General features: G+C 38.1%; 1 protein-coding gene across 1 annotated transcript in view; it reads left to right on the forward strand.

The window, feature by feature from the left end:
• Window positions 1–25,899, forward strand: part of FAM81B (family with sequence similarity 81 member B) — an 80,313-nt gene extending 54,414 nt beyond the window's left edge. The window contains exons 6-10 of the mRNA XM_004375034.1: window positions 6,830–6,959; window positions 11,098–11,204; window positions 20,606–20,741; window positions 23,750–23,945; window positions 25,598–25,899. Of these exons, the coding sequence (XP_004375091.1) occupies window positions 6,830–6,959; window positions 11,098–11,204; window positions 20,606–20,741; window positions 23,750–23,945; window positions 25,598–25,731 (703 nt within the window). The 3' untranslated portion in view covers window positions 25,732–25,899. The remainder of the gene's footprint in view (window positions 1–6,829; window positions 6,960–11,097; window positions 11,205–20,605; window positions 20,742–23,749; window positions 23,946–25,597) is intronic.
• Window positions 25,900–26,520: the final 621 nt, after the last annotated feature.

Genomic DNA, 26,520 nt, shown 5'->3' on the forward strand with positions numbered 1-26,520 from the left:
CAAACAAACAAACAGGAAGGCCCCAGAAAGTGACCAAAATAAAACACCAGATGACCTTCTGCTAGAAGAAAAGGCACTGGAACTACCTGATAGGGAATTCAGAGCTCTAATATTCAGGGTTCTCCAACAGATGAAGGAAAATACAGACAAAAATGAGGAAAAAATAAACAAAGTCATGAAAAAGACAGACAAAACAATGGAAGAATTCAGGAAAATAATACAGGAAAGTAGATGTCAAAATAAACAAGCAACTAGAAATCATACAAAAACAGCAATTAGAAATCCAAAAGGTAAACAACAAGATTTCAGAAATGGACAGTGCCATAGAAGGTTTTAGGAGCATATTTGAAACAATAGAAGACAGAATTAGTTAAATTGAAGACAAATTCTTTGATACCACTTTGAGGAAAAAATCAGAGAAAAAAAATGAAGAAACTCTGAGAATGATGTGGGATACAATCAAAAGCAAAAATTTGCATATGATCAGAGTTCCAGCACAAGGGGAGAAAACAGAAAACACAAAGAGGATCATTGAAGATTTTATGACAGAAAACTTCCCTAATACCATGAAAGATGAAAAGCTGACCATTCAAGAGGCTCAATGAACCTCATATAGGATACACCCTAAAAGGAAATCACCAAGACATAGCATAATCACACTTGCCTAAACCAAAGACAAAGAAAGAATCTTGACAGCAGCTCAAGAAAAATGAAAAGTCACATACAGAGGAGAAACAATAAGACTAAGCTGTGATTACTCAGCAGAAACCAAGCAGGCAAGAAGGCAATGGGATGACATGGATGACATATATAAAACCTTGAAAAAAAATCACCAATCAAGAATAATATCTCCTGCAAAGATCTTGCCCAAATATGATGGCAAAATTAGGACATTTCACAGAAATTAGGGAATATGTAAAAACCAAACCAAACTTACAAGAATTCTTAAAGGGGGTCCTTCAGTTAGAGAACCAACAACATTAGACAATGGCCTGAATCTAAGATGCAAGAATGCATCAGCTAGATACCAATCTAGGTAATGAACTCTAAAGGATAAAACAGAACTAAAAAATTCACAACAGAAAACCAGAGAGGTCAATCTGTAAATGACAACAATGTCAGAACAATAAAAGAGGGAATAAACAGTATAGGTATAGAAATTTCAAATGGAGAGAAATTCAAGGCAATATCAAGTAATAAAAGACTGGTTCAAACTTAGGAAGCTAGGGGTAAATTCCAAGGTAATGACAAATAAAGTTAACAAACCTACTCATCAAAATAAAGAAGAAAAACATAAAGTCTCAGTAAACATAAAAAGGAAACAAATGAAAAACAAAAGGAATTCAGCACAGAAGTCTAAGGGGAACAAAGAAAACATCAGCACTACAAAACAAAGCAGTAAAAAATGGCAGCAATAAACTCACACCTATCAATAATCATACTGAACGTAAATGGCTTAAATGCACCCATGAAGAGACAGAGAATGACAGAATGGATTTAAAAAAAAAGAAAAAAGGATCCATCAATATTCTGTCTAAAGACACACATTAGAAACAAAGACATAAATATATAAAAATCAAAGGATAGAAAAAATATATCAAGCAACCAGCAACCAAAAAAGAGCAGGAATGGCAATACTAATCTCAGATAAAATAGACTTTAAAACAAAATCCACCCTAAAAGATAAGGAAGGACATTGCATAATGATTAAAAGGACAATCCACCATGAGGACAAAACCATAATAAATATCTATGCACCCAATGACAGGGCTCCGAAATACATAAAACAAACTCTAACAGCACTGAAAAGATAAACTGATAGTTCCACAATAATAGTAAAAGACTTTAACACACCACTCTCAGTAAAGGACAGAACATCTAGGAAGAAACTCAGCAAAGATACAGAAGATATAAAGGCCACAATAAACCAACTTAACCTCATAGACATATGTAGAACACTTCACCCAACAGCAGCGCACACATTCTTTTCCAATGCACATGGAAAGTTTTGCAGAATAGACCACATCTTATGCCACAAAGCAACCCTCAACAAAATCCAAAGCACTGAGATAATACAAAGCATCTTTTCTGATCACAGCACCATAAAAGTAGAAATTAATAACAGAAGAGCGAGGAAAAAAATCAAATATATGAAAACTGAATAACACTTTGCTTACAAACCATTGGGTAGTAGAAGACATCAAAGATGGAATTAAAAAATTCCTAGAATCAAAACACATCATACCAAAACCTTCAGAACACAGTGAAGGCATTGCTCAGTGGTCAGTTTATATCAACAGATGCACACATCAAAAAAGAAGAAAGGGACAAAATCAAAACATTAGCTATACAACTCAAACAAATAGAAAGAAAACAGCAAAAGAAGCCCAGAGCCACCAGAAGAAAGGAAATAATACAGATCAGAGCAGAAATAAATGAAATAGAGAATAGAAAAACAATAGAAAGAATCATCAAAATCAAAAGTTGGTTCTTCGAAAGGATCAACAAAATTAACAAACCATTGGCCAAACAGACAAAAGAAAAACAGGAGAGGATGCAGGTAACCAAAATAAGAAATGAAATGGGGGACATTACAACAGATCCAACTGAAATAAAAAGGATCATAACAGAGTACAATGAAAAACTATACCCCAACAAATTTGAAAGGCTAGAGGAAGTAGAAACATTTCTAGAAAAACACTACCTACTCAAACTAACACAAACTGAGGTCAAAAATCTGAACAGGCCCATAACAAGAGAAGAGATTGAAAAGGTAAGAAAAAACTCCCAACAACAAAAAAAAGCCCTGGCCCAGATGGCTTCACTGGAGAACTCTACCAAACATTCAGAGAAAAGCTTGTGCCAGTACTACTCAAACTATTTTAGAACATAGAAAAGGAAGGGATACTTCTTTGAATTCATTCTATGAAGCTAGCATAACCTTGATACCAAAACCAGGCAAAGACACTACAAAAAAAGAAAATTACAGACAAATATCTCTCATGACTATAGATACAAAAATTCTCAACAAAATTCTAACCAATAGAATTCAGCATTATATCAAAAAAATGATACATCATGACCCAATGGGATTCATACCAGGCATGCAAGGATGATTCAACATTAGAAAATCAATTGACATAATCTACCACATAAATAAAACAAAAGAAAAGACTCACATGACCATATCAATTGATGCAGAAAAGGCATTTGACAAAGTCCAACACCTGTTCCTGATAAAAACTCTGAATAAAATAGGTATAGAAAGGAAATTCCTCAATGTAATAAAGGACATCTATACAAAACCAACAGCTAACATCATTCTTAGCAGAGAGAGGCTGAAAACATTCACCCTGAGAGCAAGAACAAGACAAAGATGCCCTTTATAACCACTCCTATTTAACATTGTGCATGAAGTCCTAGCTAGAGCAATAAGGCAAGAAAAAGAAATAAAGGGCATCCAAATTGGTAAGGAAGAAGTAAAACTATCCTGTTTGCAGATGATAAGATGCTGTACATAGAGAACCCAAAAGACTCCACAAGATAACTACTGGAACTAACAGAAAGATTCAGCAGAGTAGCAGGATACAAGACAAACATACAAAAATCAGTTTGCTTCCTATACACCAATAAAGAGAGCTATGAAGAGGAAATCAGGAAAGCAATACCATTTATAATAGCCCCTAAAAAAAATAAAATACTTAGGAATAAATCTAACCAGGGATGTAAAAGACCTATGCAAAGAAAATTACAGAACACTACTGCAAGAAACCAAAAGAGACCTACATAAATGGAAATACATACCATACTCATGGATAGGTAGACTCAATATTGTGAAAATGTCAATTTTACCCAAAGTGATCTACAAATACAATGCAATCCCCATCCAAATACCAATAGCATTCTTTAACAAGATGGGAAAACTAATTGTTAACTATATATGGAAAGGAAAGAGGACCTGGATAAGTAAAGCACTACTGAAGAAGAAGAATAAAGTAGGAGGACTCACACTATCTGACCTCAGAACCTACTATACAGCTAAGGTAGTCAAAACAGTCTGGTACTTGTACAACGATGGACCCACTGACCAATAAAACAGAATTGAGAATCCAGACGTAAATCCATCCACCTATGGTCACCTGATATTCCACAAAAGCCCAAAGTCCATTAAATGGGAAAAAGACAGTCTTTTTAACAAACAGTGCTGGCAAAACTGGATGTCTATCTGCAAAAAAATGAAATAGGACCATACCTCACACTGTACACAAAAACTAATTCAAAATGGATCAAAAAGCTAAATATAAAACCAAAAACTATACAGATAGTGGAAGAAAAAATAGGGTCAATGCTAGAGGCCCTAATACACAGCATAACTAACAATACACAAACACCAGAAGATAAGCTAGATAACTGGGATCGTCTAAAAATTCAACACTTATGCTCATCAAAAGACTTCACCAAAAGAGTAAAAAGAGAACCTATAGACTGGGAAAAATTTTTTGGCTATGACAAATCAGACAAAGTTCTAATCTCTAAAATCTATATGAAAATCCAACAACTCTACAACAAAAAGACGGATAATCCAACTGAAAAATGGGCAGAGGATATGAACAGACACTTCACCAAAGAAGACATTTAGGTGGCTAACAGACACATGAGGAAATGGTCATGATCGATCACTAGCCACTACAGAAATGCAAATCAGAACTACAATGAGATACCATCTCACCCCAACATTACTGGCACGAATCAAAAATAAAAAAAAAAAAAAACAGAAAATAACAAATGTTGGAGGGGCTGTGGGGAGATTGGAACTCTTATGCACTGCTGGTTGGAATGCAAAATGGTACAACCATTTTGGAAAACAATATGGCCCTTCCTTAAAAAGCTGTAAATAGAAATACCACATGATCCAGCAATCCCACTCCTAGGAATATATCCTAGAGAATTAAGAGCCATCACACAAATAGACATATGCACACCCATGTTCATTGCAGCATTATTCACAATAGCAAAAAGATGGAAACAACCTAAGTGCCCATCAACAGATGAATGGATAAACAAACTATGGTACATACACACAATGGAATACTACACAATGATAAAGAACAATGATGAATCTTTGAAACATCTCACAACATGGATGAATCTGGAGGGCATTATGCTGAGTGAAATAAGTCAATCACAAAAGGACAAATATTGTATGAGACCACTGCTATAAACACTTATAAAAGGGTTTACCCACCAAACAAACAATCTTTGATGGGAGGGGAGGGGTGGGAAGGGAAAAACACTAACCAGACAATAGATAAGTGGTAACTTTGGTGAAGGGTAAGGCAGTACACAATACTGAGAAAGTCAGCACAACTTGACCAAGGCAAGGTAATGGAAGATTCACAGGCACATCCAAACTCCCTGAGGGACCAAATTACTGAGCTGAGGGCTGGGGACCATGGTTTCGGGGGCCATCTAGCTCAACTGGCATAAACATAGTTTATAAAGAAAATATTCTACATCCTACTTTGCTGAGTAGCATCTGGGGTCTTAAAAGCATCTGACAGGCTATCTAAAATACTCCACTGGCCCCACCACTTCAGGAGCAAAGGAAAATGAAGAAAACTAGAGACACAAGGGAAAGATTAGTCCAAAGGACTAATGGACCACAACTATCACAGCCTCCAGCAGAGTCAGTCCAACACAACTAGATGGTGCCCGGCTGTCACCACCGACTGCTCTGACAGGGATAACAATAGAAGAGTCCCAGACAGAGCTGGAGAAAAATGTAGAATGAAATTCTAACTCACAAAAAAAGACTAGACTTACTGGTCTAACAGAGACTGGAGAAACCCTGAGAGTATGGCTCCTGGACACCCTTCTAACTCAGTACTGAAGTCACTCCTGAAGTTCACCTTTCAGCCAAAGATTAGACAGGCCCATAAAACAAAATGAGACTAAATGGGCACACCAGCCCAGGGGCAGGACGAGAAGGCAGGAGGGGACAGGAAAGCTGGTAATGGGGAACCCAAGGTCAAGAGGGGAGAGTATCATGTGGTTGGCTACCAATATCACTAAACAATATGTGTATTAATTTTTAATGAGAAACTAATTTGCTCTGTAAACCCTCATCTAAAGCACAATAAAAAAAAAAAAGAGAGAGAGAGTGAGACAGAGTTAAAAAAAAGACCAAAAAAAAAAAAAAATCCTCATAGGTCAAGCTTCTTTCACTTGTTAGTGTGAATTGTTATCACCCTAATATAAAACAACACCTGCCTGAGACCAGTCAAGGAACAGGAGCTTCGATTAGGGCCTACAGGAGGGATCAGAAGACTTTGTTGGGCTAGGCCAACTTTTCCAGTCAAAGAAAGGATTGATTCTCTGGAGTTTAAGGAAAGAGGCTACAGAGAGGAAGGGAAATTCAGAAAGTTACATAGGAAAGGAAAATTTTCAATTTTGACTAACTATAGGCAGCAGGGTGTATTCCTAAAATGTCAAAATCTATTGGAACTCCTGTGACTGAGATAATATATCAGACTGAAAATCTTAAAATTTCCGTTAATATATCCCAGTGTCCCTATCTAAACTTTTCCAAATCTTGGTGCTCTGGTTTGGGCCAATGTATCATCATTCAACTTGGTTTCTCTCCCATCAGGAAGAAAAGAAGAAAATGAAGAACAAGATTCCTGTATATCTTCTTACATCTACAACACATTATTTAAAGAACTTTAGAATATTTGAAATCAAATGATTTCAAATACATACAGGTTCTACTGTAGTATTAAAAATGTTATGAGTCTATTGATCTCACTACCAATTTTCATCTTGCCACTAGATGTGATTCAAGCATTGTAAAGCTTTCTGGAGACATTCACTTCATCAGGCACGAATATCGGCAAACTGAGAAATCAATTCAAGGGCTCGTGTCTGCCCTGGAAACTGTTTCTAAGAACTTGGATACGAAGGTAACTGAAAACAGATGAAACTCGTATATTATGCATTACTACCAGAAGTAAGATCATTACATCTTATCAAAATACCCATACAAGTGATAACTGTTTTAAATAGCTGTTTTTCAAAGGGTTCAAATATGGCAGCTCACACATATACACCATGAGTATGGTCAGTCCAGTCAACAAATATTTAATGAGTGCCCCCTATGTTCCAATACAGCCATGCATTTAAGTGTATGCTACTTGATTCCATCATTGCCATTAATTTCTTACTCTCTGGCTTCCCCTCAAAGATTGGAGAAACAGGGATTATAAACGATGGTATTTCCCATTGAAATTATTATTATTAAAGGTCCAACATAAATGTGAGTTGATCATTAACATCCCTGCTTAAAATCCTGCAATGAGTTATGTCTCTTACAAAATAATATACACATCGTTGGGCCTGGACTTTAAAGGCCATCCATACTTGGCTCCTGCTTATCTCTTCAGCTCATCCCTTTGCTTCCTTACTTACCCTTTATGCCCAGTGGTAACTGAACTCCCCATCTATGCCAAGGTATTGCACATCCTCCACCTTTTCCAGGCTATTTTCTGCCTGAAATGTCTTTCTTGCCTTTCTCATCCTCCCAGACAATGATTTAACTAAAATGGAGCCCAGTGCAAAGTCTTCTCCGCCTCACTTTATCATATATCCTTCTTTAAACAAACACCTCAAGTCATTTTGAGCAGAGCAAAGCAGAGATCCTTTGGGACCTGGGGGGTAAGAAGTTTTGATGTTTGTTTATGTGGTGGTGGGAGCCAGTTTACCAAGAGTAGAAGGTGTGACGGGGAACATAGTTTACTCCAGTTCCATCCAGGTTCCCTTGCCCACCCTCCTGCCCACCCTCCTGCCCACCCTCCTGCCCACCCATCTAATTAGCACTAATAGGATTTTTTAAGGTTGATTCTCTTAGTTTTTCAAGGTACTCTAGCCCTGGTGGCACAGTGGTTAAGTACTTGGCTGCTAACCTAAAGGTCAGCAGTTCAAATCCACTAGCCGCTCTGAGGGATGAAGATGTGGCAGTCTGCTTCCGAAAAGATTACAACCTTGCAAACCGTATGGAGCGCTTCTGCTCTGTCCTATAGGGTCACTGTGAGTCGGAATCGACTCCACTGCAATGGGTTTGGTGTGGTAATCATATCAACAACAAATCATAACAATTTTATCTCTGGTTTTCTGATTTAAAACCCCATCACTGTTTTCTTTTCTCATGGTCTTGACTGGAACTTCCAGAACACTGTTAAATCAAAGTGGTCATAGAAGGCAGCCTGTCTGGTTCCTGATTATACCGGGAATGTCTCTGTTATTTGATGTTAGGTGTTGGTTTGATATACTTATTTTTAATCATGTTGAGGAAGTTTCCACTGATTCCTACTTTACTTAGTTTTTGTCAGAACTAAACATTTAATTTTATCAAATGCGTTTTAGACATCAATGCATACCTAAGTCACCATACTGATTGTTCTTCGGTTTTGTTTTTTTGTTTTCTTGTTTTTCACTTCTTTGGTGTTCTAATGTGCTGTACTAACACATTTCCTAAAACTGAAACATTCTTACATTTCTCTAATGAAAGCTATACAATCATTGGGTAACTCAGTATTTCATTTTGCATCTAAGTTCAAAAATGAAAGTAGGAAATTAGACTATAGTTCTCTCCTTGCTTAGTTTTTTTTCTTTTTACGGTGATACATAAATTTGGTTCAAAACCCAAAACTACATCAAGAAAATATACGCTGAGAACTCTCACCTCTACCCTGTCACCATCATATTCTCTCATACCCCTCACACATAATCATTTTTATTAGTCTGTTGTAGATCTTTCCAGTATGTCTTCATGCAGGAACTACCAAATGCAAATATAAATTCTTATTTGCCCTTCAACAAAAGATAGCATATTATATATACTGCTATGCACTTTGATTTTTTTTTTAACTAAACAAATATACCCTGGAGCTCTTTGCGTATCAGTATATACTGCATACTCTTCCTCTGTATGACTATACAATAATTCATTTTGTCAGGCCCTTATAGATGGATATTCCAGTTTTTTGCTCTTTCAAACAATGCTACAATGAATAACCTTGCACATTTGTCATTTTGTATATGTGTAGGGATATGTGTAAGATAAACAACCAGACATGGGATTGGTGGGTGAAAGGGCACATGTGTTTGTTATTTTGACAGATCTTGCCACATTGCTCTCCATAAGGCTTTTACCATATTGCACACCCACCGGCAATATGTTTGCTGTTGTTAGGTGCCGTCATGTTGGTTTTGACTCATAGTGACCCTGTGTACAAGAGAACAAAACTCTGCCTGGTCCTGTGCCATCCTCACGATCGTTGTTATGCTTCAGCCCATTTTTGCAGCCACTGTGTAGTCCATCTCATTGAGGGTCTTCCTCTTTTTTGCTGACCCTGTACTCTACCAACCATGACGTCCTTCTCCAGGGACTGGTCCCTCCTGATAACATGTCCAAAGTATGTGAGACGAAGTCTCGCCATTCTCGCTTCTAAGGAGCATTCTGGCTGTACTTCTTCCAGCACAGATTTGTTCATTCCTCTGGCAGTCCATGATATATTCAATATTCTTCCTGTGATTAGATTGGGCCCACTTAGATAATCCAGGATAATATCCCTATCTTAAGGTCTGTAATCTAAGTCCCTTTAGCCATGTAATATAATATTTTCATCAGTTCCAGAGCACTTTTGTAAGACCAGTCTGCCTAACACAGCTTAAGTTTCCTCATTGTGTTTTCCTGTGGTTAGGTTTGTTAGTGCCTTTTTAACTTTGTGAAATGAATGGTTAGCTTGCACAGCTTTATTCTTTCTGATTTAATTATGAAAACATCTAATGCCATGAATTTACCTGAAATTATAAATTTGGCTTTGTCCTTTTGATATGTAATGTCATCATGATTTTCTAAGTAAATTGTAATTACAGTGTTGATTTACAGTTTGACACCTGTGTTAGTCCAGAGTCTTAGCAAATGCCAAAACAGAATTAGATGGGCAAGAGATTTATTGAGGGAAAAACCTGTGTGGGAAAAATGGGGAGGGAGTTGGAGGAGGTGGGGAGAGCCTTCGAACTACAATGTAGGCCTGACTCCTGTGAAAAAGATGGGGAAGGAAGGTCTGAGACTGCAGTGCCATCCTAAGAAAGTTGCAACGAGTTCCTTGGCCCATCAGAGGGGTACTACTCAGACTCTGGCTAGGAGCAACCTATGGGAAGTATGGCCTCAGCACAGCAGTCAGGGCCCTTGGCCAATTACGTTCCCCACAGCAGCAGATCTGAGAGATGTATTTCCATGGTCACTAGAATTAAAAGGGTGCTTTTTTTACTCAAGTGATTAGATTTTTGTTTCTTTGTACTTTTCTTACTAATTTATAGTTTTAATGCTGCAATTCTGCATCTATTTTTCAATTTTTTTTTCTTTTTACCAAAAGGAAATTCCTCAATGTTTCTGGCAATGTAGAAGACACTCTTATCCTAGTTTCCAGAACTGGAACTTGTCTATTCCAGTCTTTATATGCCCTAAATCATTTCATCTGGGATTCACTTGTGCCCATGTCTGAATCCTAACTGGAAATCTCTGGGGCCAAGTTTTAGACCACTCGTGTGTTTTCCTCCGAGTCTAACTGTGTATTTAAACATTTATTCCGTAAGTATTTGTTGAATATTTACCATGGGTCACCTAATAGTCACTGAGGACAGAGTGGTAAACCACAGAGCTTGCATTATACCCAGGGAGACAGAAAATAAAGAAATAATCAATTAAAACCTGTGAGGGAAAAATGGGGAGGGAGCTGCAGGAAGAGGGGAGATTAATAAATAAACTAAACCAATAGTATGTGTCCATTAAATCATTAAGTAGCCTATTATCAAAAAGAGTATTATAGACAACAGAACGGAATATCCCCCACTAGTCTTTCTGTGGGGATAGTTCTATAAATATTGAATCACATTCATTTGAAAAACATCATTTTCAAATGCAAGTTTGCTTTAGGTTCAAGTCTGTTTCCTGGCTCCTTTACATATAAAGTACAATTAATGTAAGTGCTGGTGGTATTGTTCAGAGAAAAAAGCTCCTTCTTGTACTTTCATTAGGTAATGCAGCTCTTAGGAAAGATAGAGGCTTCCAGTTCTGAGCAAACCTCAAATTTAAAGATGGTCCAGGGGAATTATCACCACGAAATGGACCTTTTGGAGTTCAAGTAAGTGAATGGAAGATTTTTAATTCTGTTAAATGCATTCCAAACAGTTTTCCCTAATGAAAGCATTGGTATTTTATGAAAATCTATCCCAGGAATCTGAACCTGGCCAGGAAATAAAGCAGCACACTAATGCAGAGAATAGTCTACACTAAAGTAACTTATGCAATATTCATAATAAAAGAAGAAATATGAATATTAATTTTCTCATTTTCTTTGCATATCTCAGCTGAATTGACATACTCATCCTGATCCTTCCTGTATAGTAATTTTAACTTATCAGCAATTGTATGCTAAAATGCTGGAATATAAAGCACTATTGAATATAAATTTAACCTCTAAGATTATTTTTTAAAAATTTTTAAAGATTTTTTTCAAAGATCCTCCACTCACTTCTTTACATTATCCATTTTGAGACTGTGGTCTCTATTGCATCTTAAACTATTTTCCCTACCCCATAGAGAAAGAGGAGTCCTGGTGGCACAGTAGTTAAGAGCTTGGCTGCTAACCAAAAGGTCGGTGATTCAAATCCACCATCTGCTCCTTGGAAACCCTATGGGGTGGTTCTACTTTGTCCTTTAGGGTCGCCATGAGTTGGAATAGACTCAACAGCAACAGGTTTGGGATTTTTGTTGTTGTTGTTGTTATAGAGAAAGCAGTAAACAAAGCTCTACAAATACTCAATTTTTTGGCCTCCTTATTCTTGAATCCCCTCCTTCTCGTTTAAATGACCCCCATTTCCCAGGGTCATGATGAAGGAAGAAGAAAATTCTAGTCACTTGGATGACACTTTCTTATTGCCCCCTTCTACCCTTGTTCTTTTTCCTCCCTGTCCCACATCACTTGTGTTTAATGCCTTGGTCAAATCCAATATTTTGATAATACTTCACTTGCTCTATTTTCACCTGTGTCTACCGTGTTTTATTAACCAAGTGCCATTAACTTTAAGATGTACCATTATTTTTTTTATATATATATCTCTAGGTCACATCCCAATTTCACAGATCTTAAAATTGGGAATGTGTGTGTCCTAGAAATTGATTAACAAAAAAAAAAAAAAAAAAAAAACTAGCCATCACTAAAACTCAAAGAAGGATATGTATATTGAGTAAACAGAAAATACCTACTTTCTTCATACTGTAAGGAAGTATTCCTAGGTTCTTAAATTCTAGCACAATGAGGGTACCCAGCAAATACCTGTGTGGTGCCTGATCTAATTCCTTTATCCTGGAATTAAGATAAAGTGTGCAAAAGAGAAGTAGAAAAATAAACTGTTTCTAGAAATACAGTTTAAAAACTGATCTTGTAAGGAAGAGATGGAATTTATAATCTGGAATGGAAGACTGGTTTAAAGATATAAGGTATAATGGGCATGAGAAAGAAAGGAAATGTTTGATCTAGGGCTGAATGTTTCATTGATGGTACTGCTTACTTTTTCCATCTTTGATACTATGGGAAATTGAAAGTAGAAGTGTCATCTAAACAGCTAAATATGAATCTGGACACTTTTGTAATAGTGTAAACTTGCATCTTTTTCTCACTTTAAATAATGAAGTCCAAAATTTCATTAGTATTACAGTAGGTAACAGTGAATATTTAAACTAGATTTTTAGCCAGGCAAATACTTATGAGCTCTAATAACTCAATTACATGACTGACGATTTTTCATTTAAATTTTCTCCATCATATTTTTTATTAAAAAGTAATGTGCATTCCCACAAACAAAGAAATAAACAAAGTTGAAAAAGAGGCCTCTATCCCAGCTTCCTAGCCAGGAATGTATTCTTCCATACTTTCATCTTTGTTCATATAAACATATAACAGAAAAAAGTTATATATGTGCCTATATGTGTGTGTGTATACACACATACTACATACATTATACATATAAAAATATAGGTTTTTTAAATAAATTACTCCATAATTTGCTTTTTTGTAGTACATTCTGGATATCTCTCTAGATCAGTGAATATTATTCTAACATTATTTTAACAGCTGTATAATATTCTAATTTACAGATATGCCATAATTAATTGAATAATGTATCTCTTTGCTGAATAGATTATTTCCAGTTTATGGCCACCACAAATAGTCTTATAATAATAATTCTTGTGTGTATATCCTTAGCTATTCTTAGATACTGTTATTTTATTTCTATAGGCAAGATTCCTGGGTCAAAGGGGATACGTATTTATTAATTTTTTAAAATAATTTCTAAAAGCATAACAGTTTACACTCCCACAAGAAATGTATGAGAAGGCCTTTCTCTGCATTCTTGCCAGCACTAGATCTTCTCCTTTTAATAGTTCCATCAAAGAATAAAAAATAGCATCTTGTTTCAATTTGCATTCCCTTCACCATTTGAACTTCCTTTTCTGTGAATTGCCTGTTCTTACCGTTTGTCCAATGCTGCACAGGGATTTTTATCATTTTCTTATCAATTTATAGGATTCCTTCACATTAGGAATATTAACTCTTTGACTGGGCTATATATTGCAAAAAATATATATATATATATTTTGCTCAAAGAGAAAGCAAGGGAGGTAAAGCTCTCTCTCTCTCAATTAGAACAGTCTGTTTTTATCTGACATATTGGATTTTAGCTTTTAGCAAGTATGCCTTCAAACAAGAACAAGAAAAAATTTTTCCACACCTTTAAAAAATTGTAATAAATCATTGCTAATGTTAGGATATTGAGATACATATAAATTTTTAAAAAGGTGGATGCGGTATAGATTTCCTCTTTTTCTTTTTTTAAAGAAAAAACTGGGACCAAAGAGATTAACTTTTAAATAAAATAATTTTAATAACATTAAAAGGTAAGTTTAATGGAGAAATTTTCCCATTTAAAAACTTCCAAAATTCGAATTTAATGTTCTACTAAATTTACATTATATATTGAACTTAAAAGCCACAGTATTGTCTGGGGTTTTCTAGCGAATTCCTGAGACTTTGGCAGATCACTGGAACTGACAAAGGAGGCAAATGACTCTGTTATCTGAGCCCCTCCATCGAGCCTCCTCCTTCCAGAAGGGTCTTAGCCAGATGTTCAGCTAAGTAATATCCTAAGCCAACAACTTAGTGCTTATATAGCAAGACTCTCAGCCATCATGAAATACACTCATCTTTTAACAAGAGTTTGGCAGGGGCACACCTGCCGGTCGCTCCACAGATAATTCTTGTTGTTGATGCTATTTAGTCAGCAATGATTCATAAGAAAACAACAAGTATTTGTAGTAACGAAGCAATGAAGCAAATGCATACATTCAAGTCTTACCACAACTTTGAAAACTTGTGTGTGTGTGTGCGTGTGTTAGGTGTCGTTGAGTCAGTTCTGACTCATAGCAACCCTGTGTACAACAGAACAAAACACTGCCCAGTTCTGTGCCATCCTCACATTTGTTGTTATGTTTGAGCCCATTGTTGCAGCCACTGTGTCAATCCACCATCTTATCTTTTTCTCTGACCCTCTACTTTATCAGGCAGGATGTCCTTCTCCAGGGACTGATCCCTCCCGATAACATGTCCAAAGTAAGTGAGACAAAGTCTCGCCATCCTCACTTTTAGGAAGCATTCTGGTTGTACTTCTTCCAAGACAGATTTGTTCTTCTGACATTCCATAGTATGTTCAGTATTCTTCACCAACACCATAATTCAAATGCATCAATTCTTCTTCTGTCTTTCTTATTCATTGTTCAGCTTTCACATGAAAACATTACCCTAGTAGAAAGTTACAAACTCTGCCCAAGGTGGGGACATGTCTCATTCTCCTTTGTATCTTTAGTAACCAGCACATTCAGCAGAAATGAATTTTGGCCAAATGAATGAATGAATGAATGATTTCTGAGCACCTATAACATGCAAATAGTGTTTTAGAATCCAAAGACATGATCCTAGCCATATATAGCTAGGGAGGAGGCACATAAATAAGTAAAACGCTGAACACAGGTAAGCATTAAAACAGTGTTACTATATCAGTAGGCAAAAATAATAATAAATATGGAAAATGCCTACCAATCACTGGATGCTCCAGATGCGCCCAGATATGCAGGGTAAGTCTTATCCCCATTTTAAAGATGAAGAAATTTAGAATTAGAGTGACTAAATAATTTGCCCAAGGTCACACAGCTAGAAAGTGTCTGACTCCAAAGCCTTGGTTTAGTTTTACAAATCCATGTCACCTCCATCCCTTGATTCCATCTACGTGATGGTTAGTAAACTAATTGTGCTGCAGAAATTTAGGGGAGAAAAAAGATCGTATATTGCTTGAGTGACCAAGAAAACAGGCTATAAAATTATTAGGATTTAAGTTCAAGTGCAACTTGGAAAGACCAAGAAACAAGAGTCTTCCTAGCAAAAAAAAAAGAGTCTTCGTAGCAGAGTAGTATTGGAATCACTTTCTAATTAGTGTTAGTAGTTGGAAATCACAGAACATTAAGAAGAAATTAGTTCAAGAGAGTTCTCCCTATAGGTATAAACTTAGTATCATATATATATATATAAATTCCAAATATTCACACACACACACACATACATACATATATATATATATGTGTGTGAATATTTGGAATTGATTTCTTACTTCTGGCATGAAACTTCAAATATTAGACTCCATCTCCAATGAAATAAATAACTCATAATCTATCATGAAGACTTTTCCAAATATGATTACAAAAACCTTCTGTGTTTATCAGCCCATCAACGGCCACTAATTCTCTATATAGTCATAGTCAAAGCCACTATCTAAATTCATGAGAACCTGTTAATGTTAACAGTTTCTGGGAATTCAAAATTTTCACATCTTTTAGATAAGTTTATTCAACAGATTTCCCCTAATGCAAGACACTAGGTTTGGGACATAAGTGAACTGATAGAATTGCCCATGATGAAACTATGTCCTCATTTACGTACGTCAGCCATAACCATGGTGGTCACCAGTATGTTTGTTTGAAGCCTGACTTTCTGCCCTCACCGTTCACTTTTACCACAGCTCTATTCCCTAGGCTCTATAAATCCCTGTTAAATTTTCCCTAACCCTTTTGTAAATTTCTCCCTTATATTGTCCTTGATGTGCATTTTACCTGATTCCACCATTATGAAAATAAAAATAAAACATATTCCTAGTAAGAACTCTGGCCATAATTTAAAAGTCTATCCATCCATCTGTTCATCTATCTATATCCATCCACATCTGATAGAGACACTGGAATAGAAAATTGGAATAGAAGATTTGAGAACTAAAATGTGATGTCATCTAAGATAAATTCATCTTGTTGAGATTGTAACTGTAAGTTCAATAATTCACGAAAAAGTAATTCTTCTTACAAGGTAAATCATATCCATTATGTTAGGGAAATGTCTAAGAAAAATCTACGTAAATTTTTATTCCTTCTTATTCTTTTTAACTTTCTAGGAGAATGTGTTTTTAAAATGCTTTCTTATTTTAATAAAACACGACAGACAGAGTCTGACTTCTGATTGTTATCTCTAACATGCAGGCAAAACCTTATAATAAAAATGCTATAAATAAGAATTCATTCTTTATGGCTTTATTTAATTTCAGGATTTCAACTACTGATATGCCCTTCCAAAGTTATTATTACTTGGGCACGTTTAATGGTTTCTTGGTTTTCAGAGGGATGTTAATATTGTATCAGTGATGAGTGTAAATGCTTTCATTTATTTACATAGTAAAAGTGAACACTGAAGTCTGGATTCCCAATCAGTTGTAAAGCTACTTCTTAATCATCTGGGGATTTACAACCCCCCTTAGCCGTCACTGTTAATAACACACCAGAGACAGGGAAGGAAAGATGAAAATTGGAGTAGATTAGATGGACTTTGACAAGTCTATGATTTGTTATTTGTCAGCAGCTCTAATAAAAGGTATTTTATGAGAAAGGATGACCCATTTGTTCATTTAGTTGACAACTATTTATTGAGCATCGACTGTATTCCAGGCATAGTTCACAGTCATGAACAATGAAAAACCCTTCCATTCATGGAGCTTAAGTTCTAGGGAAGGAGCCTGCACATGGATTAGTATGTAATGAATCAGATAGTGATGCGTATTTTGGAAAAAAGTAAGTAGGGTAAGGGAACAAGGATGCCGGGTGGGGAGGAGGAGTCCTTTTTTATTTTTTTAGGGTGATTTAAAAAATAAGTCTTCTTTGGTAAGGTGGCACTTGGATATAAATTTGAATGAAATGAGGGCAGAGGCCGTCGGATATTCTGGGGAAGACTGTTCTGAATAGAGGAAATATGGCTAGTATGAGGTTGTCTGCCTATCAGTTTGTGGGCTTCTTCGTCTGAGATCCAACAGCTGTTAGCAAGTAACTCAGGTAACTGGGAATTACGATTAGATTAAGAACCAACCAAACCAAACCCATTGTTGTCAAGTTGATTCTGACTCATAGCAACCCTACAGGACAGAGCAGAACTGACCCATAGGGTTTCCAAGGAGGAGCTGGTGAATTCAAACTGCTGACCTTTTGATTGGCAGACATATCTCTAACCACTGCACCATCAGGGCTCTGCAAGAAGAGCAAACCATTTCTTCTTCCAAGTTGCAATACTCATCTGAATCAAAGGTCTCCTTTCTCTATGAAAAATATCCCTGTCTATATCAAGAGAAATGGGAAAATTTAGAGGAACGAAGATCAGAATTTAGTTATTATACTACACTAATAAAACTATTGGAAAATGATCTTGCTTTTCCCATTCCTTGGTTTCATCATCTAAATCAGGGTTTTTTAACCTTGGCCCTATTTTGGGCTAGGTAATTCTTTGACGTGGGGGGCTGTCCTGTGTCAGTAGCAACTCCCAGTTGTGACAACCAAAAATGTCTCCAGACATTGCCAAATGTCCCCCAGGGGCAAAATCACCCAGGTTGAGAACCATTACTCTAAATGAAAATGGAGATGACCTCACAGAACTTGTCTTCTCTCATTATTAGTCCAAAGGCTTTTTCAGGAGAGTAAGAGAGGCATGTACATGCAGTGTATTTCCAGCATGTTTTAAGCAATTCCCAGTGATAAATATCACAAACTAAATTCTCTGGATATAATTTTACCTGAAAGCATTAAAGCAAATATGACTTCAAGCCACCTACACACTGTAAAGTAGCCTAAATATTTTCAATAATAAACAATAGGTGTTGTTCCTGCCAATCTAATATTTTACCCAATTCTAAAAGGAATTTGAAATTGATGTCTTACCATGAGCAAGTCACACCCAGAAGATATATACAAAAACCATTCTTCTCAGTCTCACATCTCTGTTATTTCCGATGTGAATTCCTGTCTTAGTCATCTAGTGCTGCTATAACAGAAATACCACAAGTGGATAGCTTTAACAAAGAGAAATTTATTCTCACAGTCGAGTAGGCTAGAAGTCCAAATTCAAGGTGTCAGCTCCAGGGGAAGGCTTTCTCCACTGGCTCTAGAGGAAGGTCCTCATCATCAATCTTCCCCTGGACTCGGGGATTCTCTGTGCAGGAACCCCGGGTCCAAAGGACACGATCTGCTCCTGGCAGGGCTTTCTTGGTGGCATGAAGTCCCCCTATCTCTCTGCTTTCTTCTGTCTTTTATATCTCAAAAAAGATTGGCTTAAGACACAATCTAATCTTGTAGATCTCATCAACAAAACTGCCGCTAATCCCATCTCATCAACATCATAGAGGTAGGATTTACAACACATAGGGAAATCACATCAGATAACAAAATGGACAATCATACAATACTGGGAATCATGACCTAGCCAAGCTGACAGATATTTCTGGGGGACACAGTTCAATCCATGGCAATTTTCCATCAAGGTTTACCTCCCTGCTCAAACCTTCACCCACCCTACAGATTTTTCAAATTGATCGTATATGATTCCAGTCCTTTTAATCACATCCACACCCATTTTTTAAAATCCTTTATCTTCTCTTATCTAACACTTCTATGGTCACTAGGTGGTACAAATGATTAAGCTCTAGGCTACTAGCCAAAAAGTTGGAAGTTCACTCGGAAGAACCTCAGAAGAAAGGCCTGGTGATCTACTTCTGAAAAAGCAGCCATTGAAAACCCTATGGAGCACAGTTCTACTCTGACACACATGCAGTCACCATGAGTCAGAACTGACTCCACAGCAACTGGTTAACTGGTTATAGTGTGTAACCCTGATGCCAGTAGTCCCCTCTTGCACCTCTGGCTTGTGTCTGATTTTGCCCCAGACCAGAATAACTTGGTACTTCTTTAAGTCCCTCCGAAAGAATCCACTCACACAGATCCACTGATGGCAGTGGAGACTTTACTGAAGGTTTCACCTGAGACAGAGGAGACAACCCGAAGTTTCCCTTGGATACTCCGCTTTCCCACAATCCTTTTAGGGCTCTCTTCCTCTCTCCCTGCTCCTCTCTGACTTATCTCCTCTCTGGTAGCCAGTGTTGATCTTCGATGCCCCAGGTCCTCCCTCAGCCTCACAGAGACCCTTGTAGAGCAGGGGCTGGCAAACTACCATCCTTGAGACAAATTGGCCCATGGTTTGTTTTTTTTTACAACTCACAGCTAAGAATGTTTTTTACATTTTTTAATAATTAAAAAAAAAATATTTCACGGCATGTGAAAATTACATGAAATTCAGATTTCAGTGTCCATAAATAAAGTCTGATTTTAGCAGAGTCGTACTCATTTATTTACAGATCTATGGCTGGTTTCCCACGTCAAAGGCAGAGTTGAGAGGTTAACACAGAGACTGTGTGGCCCACAAAGCTTAAAATGCATACTATCTGGCTCTTTACAGAAGATGTTTGCTAACTTCTGCCATAAAGTAATAGTTCCCACCCCAAGTGACTTATCAAAGTACTTCTTTCAAATCCAAACAATGCACCCAGGCCCTGAGAGGAATTTGGCATGGCGTAACACGCATTTCTGACTGGCTGTGGTTGTGCTCCTTGTGCTCCTTGTCACTGTGTGTATGTGTATCAAGGTATAGGGTGTATGTGTAGACAGGTATTGTCAGCCACTAGACTGAACACAAACTCAGCACAAGGACCCAAAGTGCACTTCCCTTGCCTCCCCACCTCCCACCCATTGCCATAGAATCAATTCCAACTCACAGCAACAGTCGGAACTGCCCCATAGGGTTTCCAAGGCTGTAAATCTTTATGGAAGCAGACTGCCACATCTTTCTCCCATGGAGCAGCTGGAGGGTTCGAACTGCCGACCTTTCGTTTAGCAGCTGAGTGCTTAAGCCACTGTACCACCAGGGGCTCCATCCACCTCCCATAGAACCCCATAAATACTTGAGTAGTCACACTGAGCCTAATCATCGGAAAAAACAGCAGACTTTTTCAACACATTAAATTTTGTTGTTTAAGTTTACTTATTAAAACTGAATAAAACATTTTTTTTCCTTAGATTTAATTCACTTTCAAATAATCTCTATGAAGAAGTGGAAAACAATAAAAAATGGACAGAAAACCAGTTCATCAAATATGGAAAAGACCAGCTCGGCCACATAAATCAGTGTCTGAAGTTTCTACAGGAGAAACTGGTAAGGGGTGTTGTTACTTCACTAAGTAAATTGCTGTATGGTCCTTGTATAGTTTCTAGGTCTGCAGCAACAAACTACCACAAACTGTGTGGCTTAAAACAACAAAAATGTATTGTCTCACAGTTCTGGAGTCTAGAAGTCCGTATTCAGGGTGACAGTAGGGCCATGCTCTCTCCAAAGGCTCTAGTGGAAGACCCTTCCTTGTCGCTCTTGGTTTCTGATAGCCCCAGGTGTTCCTGGCTTGTGGCAGCATCACTACAATCTCTGCCTCCTCCTCACATGGCCATCTTCCCTCTGTGCCTCTCTGTCTCTGTGTTTTATAAAGATACCAGTCATAAAGAGGTTACGGCCTACCCTAACGACCTCATCTCAACTGAATTAATTACATCTGTGTCTTAGTCATCTAGTGCGGCTCTAACAGAAATACCATGAGTGGATGGCTTTAACAAAGAGAAATTTATTCTCTCATGGTCCAGTAGGCTACAAGTCCAAATTCAGGGCATCAGCTCCAGAAGAAGGCTTTCTCTCTCTGTCAACTCTGGAGGAAAGTCCTTGTGATGCATCAGTCTTGCCTTGGTCTAGGAGCATCTCAGCACAGGAACCTCATGTCCAAAGGACACGCTCTGCTCCCAGCACTGCTGTTTTGGTGGTGTGTGGTTCCCATGTGTCTCTGCTCGCTTCTGTCTTTTCTATCTCAAAAGAGATTGCATTAAGACACTATCTAATCTTGTCAACCTCATCAGTGTAACCTCATCACAGTGATAGAATTTACAACACATAAGTAGATCACATATAATCTCATAGCTATAGAGTTTATCACATCAGATAACACAATCATACAATACTGGGAATCATGACCTAGCTAAGTTGCTACACACATTTTTGGGGGGACACAATTCAATCCATGACAGTCTGCAATGGCCCTTTTTCCAAATAAGGTGACATTCAAAGGCATGAGGGTTAGGACTTCAATACATCTTTTTGGGGGACCCAATTCATCCCATAACTGTCATTGTCTGGATGGTAGCAATCTGTGAAGCTCACACTTCAACACTTACAGTAATCTTCATTGCCTTTTCAGTAACACGTTTTTTACAGTCAGTAAGGCGACAATGCAAAGAACACCCGAATGGGAGTCCAGAGGAGGAGTCCTGGCTTCTGGTCCCTGTTTGTTACTTCCTGACTCTGCGAACCCATGTTTCTCAGATGTACTCTACCTGTACCAGAATATTCTGAAGAAATTTTTAAAAAATACAAATTCCTGGTCTCTCCGCAGGCCTAGGGAATCAGACTATCTGGGGGCTCCCCTGGGAATCTTTGGCTTTAGACAAGCTCCCTGGGTGATCTTGGGCACAATAAAGCTTGAAAACCTCTGCTTTCGACAAGCCATTGATCCTTTCCAGCTGGGGCTCAGTTAGTAGATAAAAGGTTTCAAAACTCCTATTGCAGATCAGATCTTATGGAGAACCCCCATGCTTTGGGGTGAGGCCACCAGGGTATATGAGAAGACTGCTTCCAGACTTCCTTCTGCCACTTCCACCAGCACAGCTGGCCAGGCTGCTGGGACCCAATGGGGGCGGGGGGCGGTGGGCAGTGCAGGCCACCAGTGTAAACAGTGGGGGCAGCCCTGCTGGTGAATGATTCAAATAAGATGTTTCTGGAACTTCAGGAGAGGGCTTTAGGCAGCCCAGTAAGGAACACCCTCAGCCCCCCACCTGAGTTTGTGAACAAGTGTTAGAGACAGAAGTCAGAGAGAGGGAGATAACATACCAGCTTTTATGGCTGATCAGGCTATTGAAGCCTGTGCTGTTTCATCTGTGACCAGGTGGACCTGCTCATTCTGCACCCCTGAAGTAGGCAGACTCGCTGAACTTGGCAGCACCAGGTGACCATGGGGTCACCCTGCAGGCAGAGCCCCCACCATAAGGCAGAGACCAGAACCCACAGCCCACCCATGAGGCAGGCAGCCAGAGAAGAGGACCAAAGGGGAAAAGCCAGTAGCCCCCCAGTTCTTGCTCACATTTCTCTTTTGGGGAGTGAGGAGAAAAGAAGTTAATTTGCATTAGGCTGTGTCAGCAGTCTCCATGCTCGCTTCACATTAGAATCATCTGGGCTCCATTGTGGTGGTGGTGGTGTTAGCCGCCATCATTCGGCTCCATCCCCAACTCATGGCAACCCCATGCACAACAAAGCCAATGCTGCCTGCTCCTGTGCCATCCCTGTGATCATTTGTGGATTGGACCATTGTGCTCCATAGGGTTGTCACTGGCTGAATTTTGGAAGTATATCACCAGGCCTTTCTTCCTAGTCCTTCTTAGTCTGGGAGCTCCACTGAATCCTGTTCAGCATCATAGCAACACACAATCCTCCACTGACAGATTGGTAGTGGCTGCACATTAGGTGCAGTGGTTGGGAATTGAACCTGGGTCTCCGGCATGGAAGGTAGAGTTCTACCACTGAACCACCAATGCCTGTCATAGGCTCCATTGTAGAACAATTAAATCACTTTCTGGGGATGGGGCATAGCTCAAGTGATTCTAGTGGTCACTGGGGGGGTGGAGAATTACTGGTCTATCAAAGTCTGTCCATGTGGAAATATGAAGATTAAGAGAATAAAGACTTCTATTACTCACAAACATATCCAAGGAACTCAGTTAAGGTGCTATCTAAAACCTCTTCCTTTGGTACACTTCTTTAACACTAAATTAAAACTCCAAATCCTCAAGACATTTCAGGAAGGCCACATGTCTTTTTTTTCCTTTTAGGGTACAGCTCTAAACAATTCCTACAGCCCCTGGAGAATTCCAGAAACTACAAATGAACATGGTCAGACAAAGGGATTAACTCTAACACTTGGGAACACAGTTTGAGATACAAAAGAACTTGGTTTGAATTTTCATGTTTAACATGCAAAAGTGAATTTGTTAAAAACATTTTCTCTAAGCTGAAATACAAGTCCACATAGTTTTTCTTTTCTGCAGAGTTTTATCACATAATATCTCTTACAGGAAAAGTCCGAAAATAAAATGGAAGGAAAATTGCTGCAGCTTTCAAGCAAGTTAGAGAATTTCATTAACACACAGAAACAGGAAGCAGAACAGAACAAAATAAAGCAGGTAGAAAATAAAGTGTCCAAAAAGATGAGCCAACTGGAAAAGCAGATCTGGGGTGAATTAGAGAAAATGCAGACTGAATATCAAACAGGTGAGCAGATGCCGTTAATTAAGTAAGGAAAAATCAGTTCTTGCCTGCCCAGAGTTTTCTACTTTCGGCTAATGGCCTGGGATCAATCTTGTCATTAGTGACATCCTTATGTATTTGATTGAACTTTCTGAAATATCATACAGGACGTCAGCATACTACTGGAAGGTAAGTAAATAAATTAACTTTCCTCATTCATACTTGGCAGTGTCGCAAGACTGCCAAATCTTTGAATTTTTTTTCTCTCTAAGGTCATAGAATCACAGAACTTTTAGACTTGGAAAGGTCTTTGGAGATCACCAAGACCTGATTTGTGGGTTTATCATGAAAATAGGAGCTTAAATCAAATGACCCTCTCACTAAACTGCAGATAATGAGCCTGGGCAGATGTCAGACTGGAGACCTGACCTTTAAAAGTGAGAGAGATGAATTAGCAAAGTCCAGCATAATGGCTGCTTTTCTTCTTGAGGGGCGAACGGCAGCAGTGTCAAGCTGAGCTAACATCAAAAAGGATTAATTTGAAAGGCTCATCTAATTTGTAAAAAGGGATGGGTTTGGGATAGGGCTGTGGGGCAGCCATCTGCCTCGAGTCACAATTCGAAGGGAATTACTAGGAATTAGAAGGATTCCTTTATTAGAGAAAGCCCCAAACCATTTTGTCTTCTAAAGCTCAGAAAAATTTATTTGTAAATTCTACCAAGTTTTAGTCCCACATAGAGATGCCTTGAGGGGCCTTGTGAAGAGGTGGTTTCACTGGCCAGATGTTCCTGGCATATAAGTAGAATTCACTGCCTGGAAATTTGACATTCACCACACCTCCTCACCATCAACACCAAATGTAAATAACAATTTTTCTGGCCAGGAATTATGTTCCAAACTCAACTGGCTCTTCTTTTAGGGCCTTGCTTTTAGCTTAACTATCAGAAGTTTAATTTTACTCATTCCATGAGGACAACCCCAGGATGAGCTGAAGAGGAATTTAAAATCTTCTTGTTTCTACATTTTACTAAGTGGAAGTTCTGGCAAACAGGGACTCCAAATTAATGGTTTCCTCCTTTCTGCTTTCAATAACAATGTGTTGAGAAATTACTATGGGAGAGGTCTCTTGAATGAGAAATGGGCTGTACCCTAAGGAGCTTGGGGTCTGGTAATTCTGGGGTCATGAGTGACTATAAATGTCAAGAGAGAGATACAAAGTGCTGGGGGGTGGAGGGACTGGTAAAGGGCCATTCTTTAGGTCCCTCAAACGTGACTTTCAGAGAAGTTCTAAATTCTTATCTGTGGTCTGTATCTTCAGTTTGGTAACAAGAATTAAAAAAGCGATCACCCACTATCTTTTGTCAACCAAAGTATACAAAAATAAGAAAATATTTTAAATTTCTTTCTTGAAATATAGAATTATTTCATTTTGCAATATATTTGGAGGAGGGATAAGGAGAATTAAATTAAATTTTCACAATGAAACCAGATACAAAATGAAGTACTTTTGCTAATGCATCTTTCTGACATATAAGAAAATGGATTATTATACATTTTTAGACTGATCTGAATGGAATTTAATGTGCTTTGAATTAAATGATGATCAGTTGTAATGGGACTGATTAGCAACTCTTCCAATGCATTGTTTAATTTAAGTATACCTGTTCTCATACCAGGTTTTAAATCAATTCATGACTCTCTCAGCTCCCTTCAACAAATACAGAAAACAAAGATGCAATTACAGAAATATAAAGTCCAGAAAGATCTAAAGAAGTTACAGCGCAAGATAGTGGAACTCCAAGAAGCATAAACATTTCCAGTCATCTTCTTTATCACCAGCCAATGGAGTGGGTGTGTGTAAAGTTGGGACTAAGAAAGTTGATATCTCTGGATGGTAACTTCTTCTAATGTCTCTGTATTTCTTACCACATTTTAAGGAAATACATGTATCAAAAAACCCAAGAAAGTAAAGAAGTTTTATGATGTCTTCACTAATTAATTAATGAAAAAAGTAAGGAATTTTTTCACACACATGTCGATTTATATTCTTATTCGCCTAGATCAGAAAAATGTACATAAAAGAAAACCACGTGTAAGAAATTAAAGAAAGGTAAGAACTGCAGCAAATTGGAGAAGACTTTGTTGTTGTCAGGTGCCCTCAAGTCGGTTCTGACCCTTAATGACCTACACACAACAGAATGAATCACTGCCTGGTCCTGCGCCATACTCACAATCATTGCTATGTTTGAGCCCACTGTTGCAGCCACTGTGTCAATCCATGTCATTGAGGGTCTTCCTCTTTTTTACTGACCCTCTACTTTACCAAGCATGATGTCCTTCTCCAGGGAATGATTCCTCCTGATAACATGTCCAAATTATGTGAGCCGTAGTCTCGCCATCCTTGCTTCTAAGGAGCATTCTGGTTGTACTTCTTCCAAGACAAATTTGTTTGTTCTTTTGGCAATCCATGGTATTTGCCAATACCGTAATGCAAAGCCATCAATTCTTCTTTGGTCTTCCTTATTCATTGTCCAGCTTTCACATGCATATGAGGCTTGTCAGTCTCAGCTTAGTCCTCAAGGTGACATCTTTGCTTTTT

This window comes from Trichechus manatus, unplaced genomic scaffold (assembly GCF_000243295.1).
Source record: "Trichechus manatus latirostris isolate Lorelei unplaced genomic scaffold, TriManLat1.0 scaffold00032, whole genome shotgun sequence".
Lineage (NCBI taxonomy): Eukaryota > Metazoa > Chordata > Mammalia > Sirenia > Trichechidae > Trichechus > Trichechus manatus.